General features: G+C 44.1%; 1 protein-coding gene across 1 annotated transcript in view; it reads left to right on the top strand.

Moving 5' to 3' along the window:
• LOC124802599 (protein numb) overlaps nt 1-15,218 on the top strand; it is a 235,952-nt gene that overhangs the window by 141,881 nt on the left and 78,853 nt on the right. Inside the window, exon 6 of the mRNA XM_047263479.1 lies at nt 10,859-10,999. Coding sequence (XP_047119435.1) covers nt 10,859-10,999 — 141 coding nt within the window. The remainder of the gene's footprint in view (nt 1-10,858; nt 11,000-15,218) is intronic.

A 15,218-nucleotide genomic window follows, 5' to 3' on the forward strand; every position in this document is an offset into this window, starting at 1 on the left:
CCACCCTGATCCAGAGCTCTATCTCGCTGCACGATGATTGCCTGTGGTCCCACAGTTTCGTTTCCTGGGTCTTCTTTTCGACAACAAGCTCACTTGGCTGCCCCATATCAGACTCCTGAAGGTAGGTTGTTTCCGTAAACTCAATGTCCTTTGCTTCCTTGCCCACTCCTCTTGGGGTGCAGACCGTTCCCTCCTCCTCCGTCTTTATCGTGCTCTAGTTCTGTCTCGCTTGGACTATGGTTGTCAAGTTTATGGTTCGGCTGCTCCTTCCACACTGCACGTGCTGGATCCAGTCCACCATCGTGGTATCCGTTTGGCCACCGGTGCCTTCCCTACTAGCCCTGTTGATAGTCTCCTGGTTGAAGCTGGGATCCCTCCCCCCCCCCCCCCTTTCTGTTCGGCGGTCCCAGCTTCTGGTGTCTTATGCACCCACTATCCATTCCTCTCCCACTCATCCTTCCTATTCTATCCTGTTCCCAGACCATGGACGTCGCCCACCCGACTCCCGCCCTCGGGCGTGTTTACCGGTTGGGCTGCGCCTTGCGTCTCTTTGCCGTGATTTTCAGCTTCCTTCTTTGTCCTGTCTTCCTCGCTCCCTCCCCTCCACCCCTCCTTGGTTAGTTCCTCGGTCTCGACTTCGGATGGATCTCCGCCGCGGTCCGAAAGATTCCATCCCCCCCGGTGGTGTTCCGTTCCTTTTTCCGCCAAATTTTATGAGAGTTTCGAGATGCTGTTGTTTTTTACACTGATGGCTCTAAATCTGCTGATCGTGTTGGGTATGCCTTCACGTCCTCTGTTGGAACGGAAAGTCATCTGCTGCCACCTACATGTGGGGTGTTTACTGCGGAATTGATGGCAATTTCCCAGGCCCTTACCTTTATTAAACAGTCCCAACACAACCGCGTTTGTTATGCACGGACTCGATGAGTGGCCTTCTTGCTATTGACCGGTGTTTTTCGCGCCATCCCTTGGTCTCTGCCATCCATGACCATCTCACTGATATTCACCGTGCTGCTTGTTCCATTGACTTCCTTTGGGTCCCTGGCCATGTGGGTATCCCGGGTAATGAGCTCACTGATCGTTTGGCTGGGGGAGCAGTTACTTACCCCCTGTTTTCTGTAGCCCCTCCTGCAGCGGATTTACGGCTTCACATCAAATCCCAGTTCGCACAGTCATGGGCCAATTCTTGGGAGGCTACTCCCCTGTCTAATAAACTTCGTGCAATTAAGGTGACACCAGGCCCGTGGCGTTCTTCCTTTCGCATCTCCCGAAAGGACTCGACCACTCTGTGTCGTCTCCACATTGGCCATACTCGGTTGACCCATGGTTTTCTTTTGCGTGATGAGCCACCCCCACTATGTGATTGTGGAGCCTTCCAGTCGGTAGCCCACATTTTGGTTGAATGCCCTCTTCTTTTGGCTCTGCGTGCTAAGTACAGGCTCCCCCACACTTTACCTTTGATGTTGGCTGACGATTCCCGGATGGTCTCTCTGGTTCTCGGTTTCCTCCGGGAAAGTGGTTTTTATTCTCAGTTTTAAGGTTTTTAATCTCTCTCTGGTGTTGGGGCAGGGCGGTGAGTGTTTGGGTGTCTCCCACTGTAAGCAGTGTTCGGAGATTCCTGATTCACCTCCCAGACCGAAATCCTCCTTTCTTCCCCTTTTACTCTGTTTTTACCCTTTTTAAGGCTTGGTTAGTCTTTCTATTCCCATACGTACTTTCTACATTCTAGCAGTTGTACCTTTTAAGTCACAGGTGGTCTTGCCTATGCTGCTTCAGCATAGTGTTGGGTTCGTTCTCTTGCCGACTTCCCTCATTTTGTTTTTTACCGATGACAACATGACTGCCTTTTTACATTTTTTCCCTTTTTCCGTTTTATTGTTCTGACTTTACTGAGTTGTCCCATTAGCGGAATGGCGCATATTTGAAACAAGGGACTGATGACCTTGCTGTTTGGTCCCTTAAACCTCAACCAACCAACCAATCTGATTCAGACCCTCCACCCGGCTCTGCACCAAAGGTCTGCAGTCGGTTCTGTCAACGATGCTGCAGACGGTGAGCTCTGCCTTCATCTCGTAAGCAAGACCGGCAGCCTTCACCAAATCAGATAGCTGCTGGAATTCAGAGAGAATTTCCTCAGACCCAAAGCGACACACGTCATTAGTGCCGACATGTGCCACCACCTGCAGCTGGCTGCACCATGTGCTCTTCATGGCATCCAGAAGGACCCTTTCCACATCAGGAATGACTCCACCCGGAATGCACACGGAGTGCACACTGGATTTCTTCCCCTCCTTAGCCGCCATATCCCTAAGGGGCCCCATTACGCGCCTAACATTGGAGCTCCCAACTACTAATAAGCCCACCCTCTGTGATTGCCCGGACCTTGAAGGCTGAGAATCATCCTCTGAAACAGGGCAGGCAGCTGCATCTGGCTCAGCCAGAGACAGTGCCTGAAACCTGTTTGTCAGACGCACCGGGGAGGCTTTCTGATCAGCCTCCGGGAACATTGTCGCTGCCTGCCACACCTTGGAACGACCTCCCAATCAACCACAGGCCCCACTGTGGGCAGCAGCCAGGGCAACCACAGCGGTAGACCGATCTGGGGACAGACGGGAAGAGGTTGACATCCCCGTGATACCCAAGTCCGGCTCCCCACAGTGGTGCCCATTGGCAACAGCCTCAAGCTGCGCGACCGAAGTCAGTGCCGCTTGCAGCTGTGAGCGAAGGGATGCCAACTCAGCCCTCATCCGAACGCAGCAATCACAGTCCCTGTCCATTCTAATCGATGTTGAACAACAGTTACTGAAACACGAGTCCGTGCCTAGGTAACGCAAGGGAAACACGCAAAGAATGTATTAACTAACCTGTACAAATGCCTAACGACTGCGCTACAATCTGCCTGAATTTACGAATATAGTAACTAAAACTCGAAATTACAGCTCCTATACGAAACTCATATGCAATTTAAATAAGAATCTACTATTCAGGTACTAAGGCGCGATGCTACAACTCTCAAATACTATAATACGCCCGAAATTTAAGAATTAAACAATGCAAGTACCCAAAAACACGCAAAGAAATTAAGAATTAAACTATGTAACAAATAAGTAAACTAGGGGTATATGACTTGCTGCTGCAGCTGCTAATCCAACGGCGGCAGGGAGCACTTCTCAATCTCCTTAACCTCATCTGCCTTAACAAAGAAGCACCCACATTCCTTTCAGACTCCTCACACCTATTCCTATTTGGACCTATCCTTCTGCCCTTCCCAGCTTGTCCGTCGTCTCGAATGGTCCATTCCCTCTGACACAAACTTGAGTGACCATTTCCCATGTGCTACCTGTTTGATGACTCCTACCCCACCTCCCACCTACTTACATACCCAAATGGCAGCTTTCTAAGGCTGACTTGAGGCTTTACTCCTTCCTGGTGACCTTCGATGAACATCATTTCCCCAGTTACGATGAACAAGTGGAATATCTTACAAACATTCTCCTTGCCTCTGTATATCGTTCCATTCCTCGCACTACTTCTTTACTGTGTCGTGTCTCCGCATTTTTAATTTTCATCCTACGATGGCAAACTGCATTCATTATAAACAGTTGTGTGCTCAGTGTCGCATTCTTCAGGATAGCAAAAAAGCTAGCTGGATTTCATTCACTAATTCTTTTAACAGTTCCAGTCCCTCTTCCGTCGTGTTGGCCAACGGCTGATGGTTCTCTGGGACTGAGGTCCATTCCCTAATTTCCAGCCTGACAATAGCAGATGATGTCATCATGGACGCTTTTGCTATCTCCAACACTATGTCCCACCATTTTGTGGAGATTTTAGCTCCTCCCATTATCACCCTGCCCTCCTCCATCAGAAACGAGTGGAGGAGGCTCGGGTTATACCCTTCTCTTCCCAGAATAGTGAGTGCTATAATGCTACCTTTACTATAAAGGAGCTAGATCATGCTCTCACTTCATCCCGATCCTCCACTCCAGGGCCAGATGATGTTCACATTCAGATGTTGCAGCACCTGTCTCCGGCGGGGAAGCACTTTCTCCTTCGTACATACAACCGCAACTGGGCAGAGGGCACATTTCCCAGACGCTGGAGTGAAGCCACTGCTATACCCATACCTAAGTCTGGTAGGGACAAACACCTTCCTTCAACCTACCGCTCCATTTCTCTCACCAGCTGTGTTTGCAAGGTGTTGGAACATAAGATTCATGCCCTGGTGGTATGGTGATTTGAATCTTGAAATTTACTAACCATTACATAGTGTGGATTTTGAGCACACACTCTGCAGTTGACCATCTCGTCACTTTGTCCACCCATGTCATGAGTGGTTTTCTGTGAAAATCGCAGACTATAGCCATGTTTTTCAATTTGGAGAAAGCCTACGATACCTGCTGGAGAACTGGTACCATCCGTACTCTTTACACGTGGGGGTTCCATGGGCACATGCCCTGTTTTCTTCGGGCATTTTTACAAGACTGAGTTTTCAAGGTGCATATGGGTTCTGCCTTGTCAGACACCTTAATCCAGGAAAATGGTGTGCCTCAGGGCTCCATCCTCTTTGCTATTGCCATTAACCCTATAATGCCCTGTCTCCTGCTGGCCCTCTTTTTGTAGACGATTTTGCCATCTATTGCAGTTCTCCATGAACCTGTCTCACTGAATGGTGTCTTCAGCACTGTCTTGATCATCTTTACTCCTGGAGCATCAACTATGGCTTTCACTTTTCCCCTGACAAAACTGTCTATATGAATTTCTGGTGGTTTCTCCCACCATCTCTACATCTTGGGCCTGATACTCTTCCGTTCGTTGAAACTACGAAATTCTTGGGGCTCATGCTCGATAGGAAACTCTCTTGGTCCTTCCATGTGTCTTACCTGGCAGCCCGGTGTACGCAGTTCCTCAATCTCCTTCGTGGCCTCAATTGTACTTCCTGGGATGCTGATCGAACCACCCCCCTCCATTTGTACTGGTCCCTTGTCCATTCCAAACTAGACTATGGGTGCTTTGTTTATATGTCTGCAGCTTCATCCCTGTTATGCCGTCTCAACACTGTCCACCATCGTGGCATTCGTTTGGCCATGGGCACCTTTCAAACCGGCCCAGTTGAGAGTCTGTATGGTGAAGCTGCTGAACTATCCCCGTCGTACCGCCGTGACTTTTTCTCTAGCAGGTATGCATGCTGTTTGTCTGTCATGTGTGGCCACCCCTCCTATGCTTCCATCTTTGATGATTCCTTTGATCGTCAGTATGGGGCTCATCCGTCTTCTCTGCTACCTCCTGGAGTCCACTTCGCCACTGGAGTCGCTTTCGCCACTTGCTATGGTGGCTTAATTTCAGAATACCTGCACCGTACCCGGTTCATGTGGACCCTTCGCCACCTTTGCTTCATGAAGCAGCCCATGTTAACCTTGACTGTCATTCGTTTCCTAAGGACACTACTCCAGCCTCAGTCTATCGCCTCCAGTTTCACGACCTTCACATGGAACGTCACGATAGTATCTTTGTCTACACTGATGGCTCTTGGACTGACCGTGGGGTCAGGTGTGCCTTTGTCATTGGCACTCGTGTCTTTCTATATTAGCTTCTGGCACACTCCTCAATATTTACAGCCAGCCTCTTCGCCCCGTATCGGGCCACGGAGTACATCCGGCAACACAGCCTTTCCAATTGTGTCCTCTGCTCAGACTCTCAGTGCCCTCCAAAGTGTATGTGCGTTGTACACTGCTCATCCCTTTAGTGCAGCGGATCCAGGAAAACTGTCACTTGCTCATTCTTTGTGGAGCCAGTGTCGTGTTTCAATGGGTCCCTGGTCATGTTGGTCTGCCAGGAAACAAAGCTGCTGACACAGCTGCCAAGGGTGCAGTCCTCATACTGAGCCCGTGAGTACCTATATTCCCTCCAATGATCTCTGCATTGCCGTCTGTCAGGAGGTGGTGTCCCTTTGGTATTGCCAATGGTCCTCCCTTCACAGGAATAAACTTTGGCTCATTATGCCTCTCCCAGCGCCTTGGACGACCTCCTCTCGGCCCTCCTGCCAGGCGGAGATTATTTTAACTTGGCTGCGTATTGGGCACTGCCTTTTTAGCCATTGTCATTTGCTAAGTGGCACTACTGGCGCTACCACACCACTTTGTATACATTTCACCCAAATTTTAACTGTCTGCCACTTCCTGTTGGAATGCCCTTTTTTAAACAATTTGCGTTCAAGCTTAGATTTGCTGTCTGATTTATCAGCCGTTTTAGTGAAGGACGCCTAGGCTGTCGACCACGTTTTACTTTTTATCCCCGAAGCAGTACGGCAAAGGCCATGTAGTTTTTAGTTTTGGACCTCCATTTCTGCATGGTGTTATTTTTAGCCCTTTTTTCCTGTGCCTGTTTTTTGCTGTCTCCTATTTTGTCCATTGAGACTTGGGTGCGTATGACTCTATTTGTCTTTTGCGCCCTAAATCAAAAGAAGACAAAACAAAACAAAACAATGCCTAGTTTCCTTCAGAAATTTTTAAAAAACCAAGTTTTTGAGATACGTGTGGTTTCTGCTGTGTCGGACACCTTTATCCAGGAAAACGGTGTCTCTCAGTGTTCTGTCCTGAGCGTCGTCCTCTTTGCTACAGCCATTAACCTTATAATGGCCTGTCTTCCACCAGGCATCTGTGGCTCCCTTTTTGTTGACAGTTTTGCCAACTATTGCAGTTCTCCATGGACCTGTCTCATTGAGTGGAGTCTTCAGCGAAGTCTCGATCATCTTCTCTCGTGGAGCATTGACAATGGCTTTCATTGTTCCACTGACAAAACCATTTGTATGAATTTTTGATGGTGCAGTTGGTTTCTACCACCATCTTTGCATCTTAGGAACATTGCTATTCCATTCATTGAAACCACAAAATTCTTTGGACTCACACTCGACAGGAAACTTTCTTGGTCCTCCCAAGAGTCTTACCTGGTGGCTCGCTGTATGCTGTCCCACAAACGTCTACGTGTCCTCAGTGGTACTTTTGGGAGCAGATCAAACCAACCTCCTCCATTTGTGCTGATCCCTTGTCCATTCAAAACTCGACTGTATGTTTCACTTATGCATTGCTCTTGCGCCGTCTCAATACTATCCACCATTGTGGCATCCGTTCGGTAACAGGTGCTTTTTACACCTGTCTGGTTGAGAGTCTGTATGCAGAAGCTAGTGAACTACCACGGTCCTACCGCTGTGACTTTCTCCTCAGCAGATATGCATGCCGTTTGTCTGCCATGCGTGGCCACCTTCTCGTATGACTTCTTCGATGACTCCTTTGATGGCCAGTATAGGGCATGCCCCTCTTCTCTGTTATGTCCCGGAGTTCACTTTCGGCTCTTGCTCTGGCAGCTTCACTTCTTGCTACTTGCCACTTTCCAGTGGGTGTGAACCCTTCCCCACCTCGGCTTCGTGTGCCAGCCCACGTTCAGCTTGATCCTCATTCGCTTCCTAAGGACACTACTCCAGCCTCATTCTATCACCTTCAGTTTCGTGACCTCTCACTGAAATTCGCGATAGTACCTTTGTGTACACTGATGGTTCCTGTACTTACCACGGTGTTGGGTGTGCCTTCGTCATTTGCACTGTCATTTTTCCGTATCATCTACCAGAACACCGCTCAGTATTTACAGCAGAACTATTCACTCTGTATCAGGCCGAGCAGTACATCCAGCGACACAGGCTTTTCAATTGTGTCATCTGTTCCCACTCTCTGTGCCCTTCAAAGCCTCTGTGTGCCGTGCACTGTCCATCCCTCAGTGCAGTTGGTGCAGGAGAGCTGTCACTTGCTCACTCTTGATGGAGCCACTGTGAAGTTTATTTGGGTTCCTGGTCACATCGGTCTGACGGGAAAGGAGGCCGCTGACACTGCTGCCAATGCTGCAGTTCTCTTACCTCGGCCCGCTAGTTTTTCCACTCCTCAGATGATCTCTGTGTTGACGTCTGTCAGGAGGTGGTGTCACTTTGGCATCACCACTGGTCCTCCCTTCGTGGGAACGGGCTCTGGACTATTAAGCCTCTCCCAGCAGCGTGGACTACGTCCTCTCGGCCCTCTTGCTGTGAGGAGATCATTTTAGCTAGGTTGCGTATCGGGCACTGCCTTTTTAGCCATCTGTGTTTGTTACATGGTGCTCCCCCACCAGTTTATTCTCATTGCCCTCAACCTTTGATGGTCCACCATTTTCCTATGGAATGCCCTTTTTTTCAGCACTTTCGTTCTCATTTGTGTTTGCCATCTGAGTTATCAGTCGTTTTAGCAAACGATGCGCGGGCTGTAGATTGAGTTTTATTTTTCATCCATTTCAGCAGTATGGCAATCTAATCTTTCGTTCAGGACCTCTGTTTCTCTACAAAATATTTTATAGACCTTTCTCCATGTCCCTGTTTTTAGCTGTCATCTCTTCTATCAATTGGGATTAATGTGTAGTCATTTTTAACTCCCCTCGTTGTCTTCGTGTTCTACAGTTCTGACATGGGTGCGTATGAACCTAGTTGTTTTTGTGCCTTAAAACAAAACAAAACTCTTGCGAATTTGGATCCTCTGCCATTGGAACTTTGACCCCAGTTGACTTGAGAAGTTAAGACTGCATACATCCCTGCTGTTATCTTCCATGGCATGTTAAACTACAGGTTATTGTGCAAACAATCTATCTGTGACCATTCATTTGGAGTGATATCTCCCAAGGAAAGGTCCCCAGTGTTGGGATTGATTTTTTGTAACCATTTTGTCCCTGCTCCCGCTTTACGTAGTCATTCATCAAAGTTTGCACTCGTATCCAAGTATTTGACGTAAAAAAATTCAGCAGAATGCTCTAGAGCTGTAAAAAGAAGATTGTTATGCACAGCCATGGTGTGGCATAGTGATTAAGATACATTCATGAAGTCCTGAAGGTCATACGTTTGAATCCTATCAGATAGGTTGAAATTTTAATTTTTAAATCTGGTCAAAATGATTTTTGGCACTTATTTTTATTCAATTAATTGGTTTAAGCACTTTTTTTTTCTTCTAAACCTTTGTCATGTCACTTGAATCTTTTTATTAACTTTTCATTTGTACTCATTTTTTCTTTATATTGTTCTTGTTTCATTTGGAATTTTGTTTCATGTGATTTTAGTTACTTTTATATATTAACTTTGATTTAATATTCTTCAACTTTTTCATTTTATATTTTTGTCCATGTTATTGCATTCATTATTTCTGTTCCTCATTGTTCGTATATAATCGCTTCTTTTGTTGAATTCTTCCTCTACGTGATTTTGTCCATAGTGCAACAAGAATTTATGTTTTAAATGTTTCTATGACGATTACCATCCAAAAAGATTTAAAAGCACCTGACAAGGTTCAAACTTGCATACTTCTGCTTATCTGGAATGTGTCTTAACCACTGTGTTCCCCAACCACTCTGGACAAAAACTTGTTTTTAAGGCTGTAAAAGCATCACGCGGAATTCTGTTTTGTCAGTTATTTTCAAATGAGGCTCCATTTTGATGAATGGTTCAATAAGTTGGTCCTGCCCTTTGGGGACATCCCCTGTCAGTACTGACTCTGCCAATACAGAAAAGTGCAGTAAATGGAAACAAATTTAATTAAATGGAGGATCATCCACGAAAACATTTGTGTGGTCATAGTCATTACTGAGGCAGGCTTATTGATAGGTTGACGGGAAAACTGCACATTTGAGCTGCTCGCAGAGGAGGCTGTGCCTAACGTGGATATGCTTGTGAGGTTGTGTTGAAACACATTTTTTTGTAATAGCCCTCAATTTGATATGCCTATCTCCAACTTCAGTTTCTTCCTTCCTTTGACACCTGCGCACTGTGCCCGTTCTTAAAGAGGCTGTTTAAAAGTTCAGAAAATGTAGTGAACACACAGCTGACACATCCAGAAATGTCTCCCACTGATGTGGTCATATTAAGAACAATATCGTCCTCATCAGCACTAAAAGTTTGACTGCATGATTCACATCACTGGTAGGACTATGATATTACTGTTGTGAGGACTGCAACTGCTAATCTCAATAGAACCCTTAAAACATTTGCATGTCGAAGTTTCCTTTTCTTAGCCTTGCCCACCTGTTACATCATCATAAAGCAGCATGTCTTATATATATGCATTTAGCAACTTTCAAATTCTGAGTCAGTGTTACATGTTGAGTGATGATTGGAAGAGGGAAGATAACACTTGCCCCCAATTCTCATTTAGTTCTTTGTGTTCTCCTTCGTGCATAGGAATGCAGAAATGTCACAGGTTAGCTTTGGTGGCAGTGTTCAGTCCCAGGACTATGAGTCTTCGTTGCATAGACCAGGTGCAGTGTGCATTGCTAGCCATACTTGGGTTTTTGCTTGTCCAGATGTACATGAAAAGTTCAGCTTTGAATCAGGTTTTTCTGATATATCAAGTAAAAAACTTTCTTTTACTTTTTTTAGTATTATAATTTTCAGTTTCCAATCATTGGTGAATGATACCAGTAAAACCTCAGTCTTGTTTTCTGATAAAAACTGTGACAGATGTTCAATACTGTGGGGAACACTGTATTTTTGTAATAATCACATTCTTATTTTATAGGCTCCTGGTATTGCTTACACAATAAAAGGAGAGTGTGAAATTTTTGTTCTGCTTTAAAGGAAAGCTGCTTTATTGGGTCATTCACAGGAACCAGACTTTGAAGAAATAGGTATTCTGCACTTAGAAGGTTTGGATCCACTCAAAGTCAGCTGTTATTGTACAGTCACTTTTGTTTCTAATACCAAAACACATTTCAGTCAGAAGATAACATGTTTTTATTTTCTCAACTCCTAGCTACCATATATGTTATTGTGTATCATACTAAAAGCAGTTCTCTATTTCAGGGGCTCATTGTGGATCAGACAATTGAGAAAGTTTCCTTTTGCGCCCCTGATCGCAATCATGAGAAAGGATTTAGTTACATTTGCCGTGATGGGACAACTCGTCGCTGGATGTGTCATGGCTTCTTGGCCCTTAAAGAATCGGTAAGTAATTTTATTGTGAAGTGTTACATCATTAAGACAACACTTGTTCTCGGTGCGTGTGTTGCACTAATTATTTACGGAAATCCGTGCTTTTTACAGTATTCGTGTGTTCATCATGTGGTAAGGACTGTCAAGTAAAAGAATTGCACAGATGTAAATGACATTGATGTTGTAGAGCTCATTGTGACAAGAGATTACACTGACATCAACGATGATACGTCATCTCATCTGCAACGTCTCTGTTTCCATCAGGATACATAACATGGGAAATACTTGGGGACAGCCTCTCGGTGTTGAGTGCCTGCTTCCACACGTTGCTGACTGCTTATCCTGTATCTCTGTTAAACGTGTTAACACACGTTCTAATTCCCACGTCCTCTTTGGTGACTGAATCCCAGTAGGTTGAAGCATAGACTGGAATTGGTATCTACTGAAACAAGATGTTTTGTTTATTTGTAAGGCTGTCTTTGACAACTGTGGATTTTTTTGGGTATCTGTACTGGATGTGCTGCTGATGTTCAGTACTGTACTCACAAACAGTTAGAGTAGAACATCCCATATAGCTGCTACCATTTTCTTATGGAATCCTGCAATCACATGGAACTTTTGAGGTCTTCACTATCCTTCACAGGGCACAATAGCTCTTTGATTTTCTTTGGAGTCCAAAATACAATTTTATGTAAGATTTGACCAGTTCTGCTTAATGATGATGCTTCACAGAACATGAGGAACCTCATGTGCTGATCTTGTCGCTTTGACTGACTGTTTTGTCTGATTCTCTTTTTTCTGTATGAATCAGAGCTTCAAGCACAGCTTTCTTTTGGATAGTGAATGGAAACTGAGCCCTTTGCAACATAAATCCATGTGGGACGGTTTATGATATACTAAGTGGCCCAGTCAGTTTGCCTAGCTTTCTATAACATCTAAGAAGGGTAGCTTCCTTTGCTTCTCCATTTCCACGGTAAACATTATGTTTGATATATGCAGTTCATGTGATTAGTGAATTTCTGGAATGTTTCCTTGCCTTAACACTACAATGCCCAATGGAGCTCAATTGACCATTAAGGTTTTTATCACATTTTAAATTGCTGCTTCTGTGTACAGAATGCAATGGTACTTCATATTTACTGTCTTCAATTTTGCTTTTCATTGTTTTTAAACAATGAAAAGTCCAGGACAGAATAACAACAGTATAATGAAAAGGATAGATTACTACTCACCACATATTGGTGGTGTCGAGCCCCCCCCCCCACACACACACACACACACACCACACACACACACACACACACACACACACACACACACACACACACACAGAGAGAGAGAGAGAGAGAGAGAGAGAGAGAGAGAGAGAGAGAGAGAGAGAGAGCTGGGCATTTTAATGGCTCATTCCTTCCCCCTCCCTCCCCCATGTGTATTGTTTATATGGGCTCACCACACAAAAATAAGGGACACAACATTACAAGGTCCATATACGAGTAATTGCTTACATTTTCATCATTTGTTTTGTACATCATATAATGACAGGTGACATGTTACCTTAAGAATTACTTAGCTGTTCACTAATTATACTTTTAGCCTGTCACAAATAAGTAGTGTTTTACTAGACACATCTCTACCAACAACTCTGTGTATTAAGAGAATCTAAGTTGCGATTTCTGCATATCGTTTTGGTTACATATTCATCATGATCAGTGTTCTGCAAAAAGGCAGGTTTTCACATGGTAGTTCTCCAGGCTGTCCGGTCTTCTGCCATCCTCTTCAGGTCTGCATAATTTCCTCTTCCCTTGTGTATAATCTTGTATCTCTTTCTTCCTCTGTCTTCTCCCACAAACAAATCCTTTCAAAGCATCTGCTAGCAAGCACTCCCTTTCTCAATGAATGTCCCAAACAGTTCTTTTGCCTTTCTCTTAAACCTTCAGCAGACATCTTCTCTCACCAACTCTTTCCAATAATCTTTCATTACTCACTCTTTCCATCCAGCTTGTTCTCTCCATTCTCCTCCACATCCACATCTCAAATGCTTCAAACCTTTTTTCATATTAACCACATGCAAATTTTGTGTGTGTCAAACAGCTCTCTCTAGTTTTGTTTTGCTTGCACAGTACTACTTGGCAAGAAGTTCCTTCTCCTCTGTCTTGGCAATCAAAAAGGGCGAAGTACAGAATTGCTGTGGGTGAGAATTCCTGATTATTACCATTATCTCGACGAAGTTTTCATTACGAAAAATCGTTGAGCGATGGTAAAGCCAGTTATCAATGAGTACAAGGTGTGACCAGAACTAGAATATTGTACAAAAAATATACAGGCCAGCGATCTACCATGTCTATGCCAAATTTGGTGTTATACAAATTGATTGTTTAAGGAATTTTCTTTTCTGCAGGCTCATAACTGTTACACTGGAGTTCGTAGAACTAAGAAGCAACCCATTTTTCTTAGTCTTCCATTGGCAAAATGTTAGAGTAATGCCATCGGCATTGTAAATAATGCTTGAATGAAGTACTTCCTGTCCTTTTCTCACCGATGATGGCACTTGCTTTCTACTGCTGTTCAAAGTGCCAATGGTGCTTGTATCCCTCTTTTTAAGCTTGTTTGCCAACTTGAGAGAACATAATAAGCTCCTGATATAATATTTCTTCCCTTTTGTAAGGAAGGTTCCGTGGAACATAGCATAATGTGTTCTCCCTGGCTAGTATCTGCATGTCTCGTCTCATCTTTTCCCAAGCAAGAAAAACCATTCACAATATATCTGACTTTAACATCTGTGAGCAGCCAATACTTTAATTTCATTTTCAGACAGGCCACTACGGTGATACCGATCCGTTATAGTTACCAGTCAAATTGTTGTAACAACAGACATATGCGCAACAACTGTACATGCAACATTGTATTAAATTCATCGTTGCTGATGAACAGAAGTAGTGAGAGAGAGAGAGAGAGAGAGAGAGAGAGAGAGAGAGAGAGAGAGTAAAATTCCTTTCTGTGAGAAGCAGTTAATTGCCCACCATTGAGAATGAATGGTAAAAGTATAATTATCTTAAAATCTTTGTTACAGAGCAAAACCGATTGACCTCTACTGGTAATTGTAATGTTTAGGTCAAATCATAAAGGTAAAGATAAAAGCAGGATGGGCAAAGGTGAGCACAGTTAATGCAATGTCTCCATGAGAAAAATTGGTCATAACTAGTGGTAATGGTGAAACCGTTGTCATTCCATCTGTCACATAGAAATATAGGCACCATTAATTTTGTTAAATATTTGACCAGTTTATATGTTGGAGAGACAGTTCTGTATTTCACGCACACCAGCTGTCAGTAGGACCATGAATTAATGAAGGTGTTCACTGTTTATTAGCAGACTGCCAACATATTCAAAAGTTGACTGGTCTGTCTTTTGTATGTATTTTATTTATTAATCCTGGCAAGGTAATGACCATCAGGCCCACTTCTACATTTAACAAGGAATTCTACAAATTTTAAATTTGTTCCTAATATCACATGTTATTGGAAGACTAAACAACCTTTGTTGCCTTGGAGCAACTAGTCACAAATTCTGCTTTACAATGTGTGTCAACAACTTGAAGACAGATGCTGTCTTTGCTCTCAGCTATGTGTGCAAGCAGGCAGTTGATACTGAGAGACATAATATGAATATGTCGTGTATAATACGTGACAATGATCATAATTAGTGCTGTGTAATTTCCAGTCACACTGTTACTACACAATCATCCGTGTTTATATGATTGTGTTACTACTTCGGCAGTCAGTAGCTATGACAGTGGTGTATTTTGTCAAAAAAGATTGTGTTTTCATAAAGAATCGATGTGGCAAGTGCGCTAAGATTTAATACAAGTAATCTGTCACAAAATTCTTCGTGCCTATAACATTTGTGAGGCTGTCCTTGACAGGATGACAGGAGAAGAAGTGGGAACTTTTACAGTATTTCACACACACCAGCTGTCAGTAGGACCATGAATTTATATGAAGGTTTTCATTGTTTATTAGCAGACTGCCAACATATTCAAAAGTTGACTATACTCTGTCGTTAGAAAACAGTCCTACCAAGTTTACACAAGGATAAAAGTATCTGCATACAGCTAATGTATCAGCTTTTTAGATGGGAATACTCATGTTGTGTTACCAGTGAAAGAATGCTGGTGGGAAGGCAGAAGTGATATAGGTGTACAAGGAGCCTACGACAAACCCTTGGACAGCGA

This window comes from Schistocerca piceifrons, chromosome 6 (genome assembly GCF_021461385.2).
Source record: "Schistocerca piceifrons isolate TAMUIC-IGC-003096 chromosome 6, iqSchPice1.1, whole genome shotgun sequence".
Classification (NCBI taxonomy): domain Eukaryota; kingdom Metazoa; phylum Arthropoda; class Insecta; order Orthoptera; family Acrididae; genus Schistocerca; species Schistocerca piceifrons.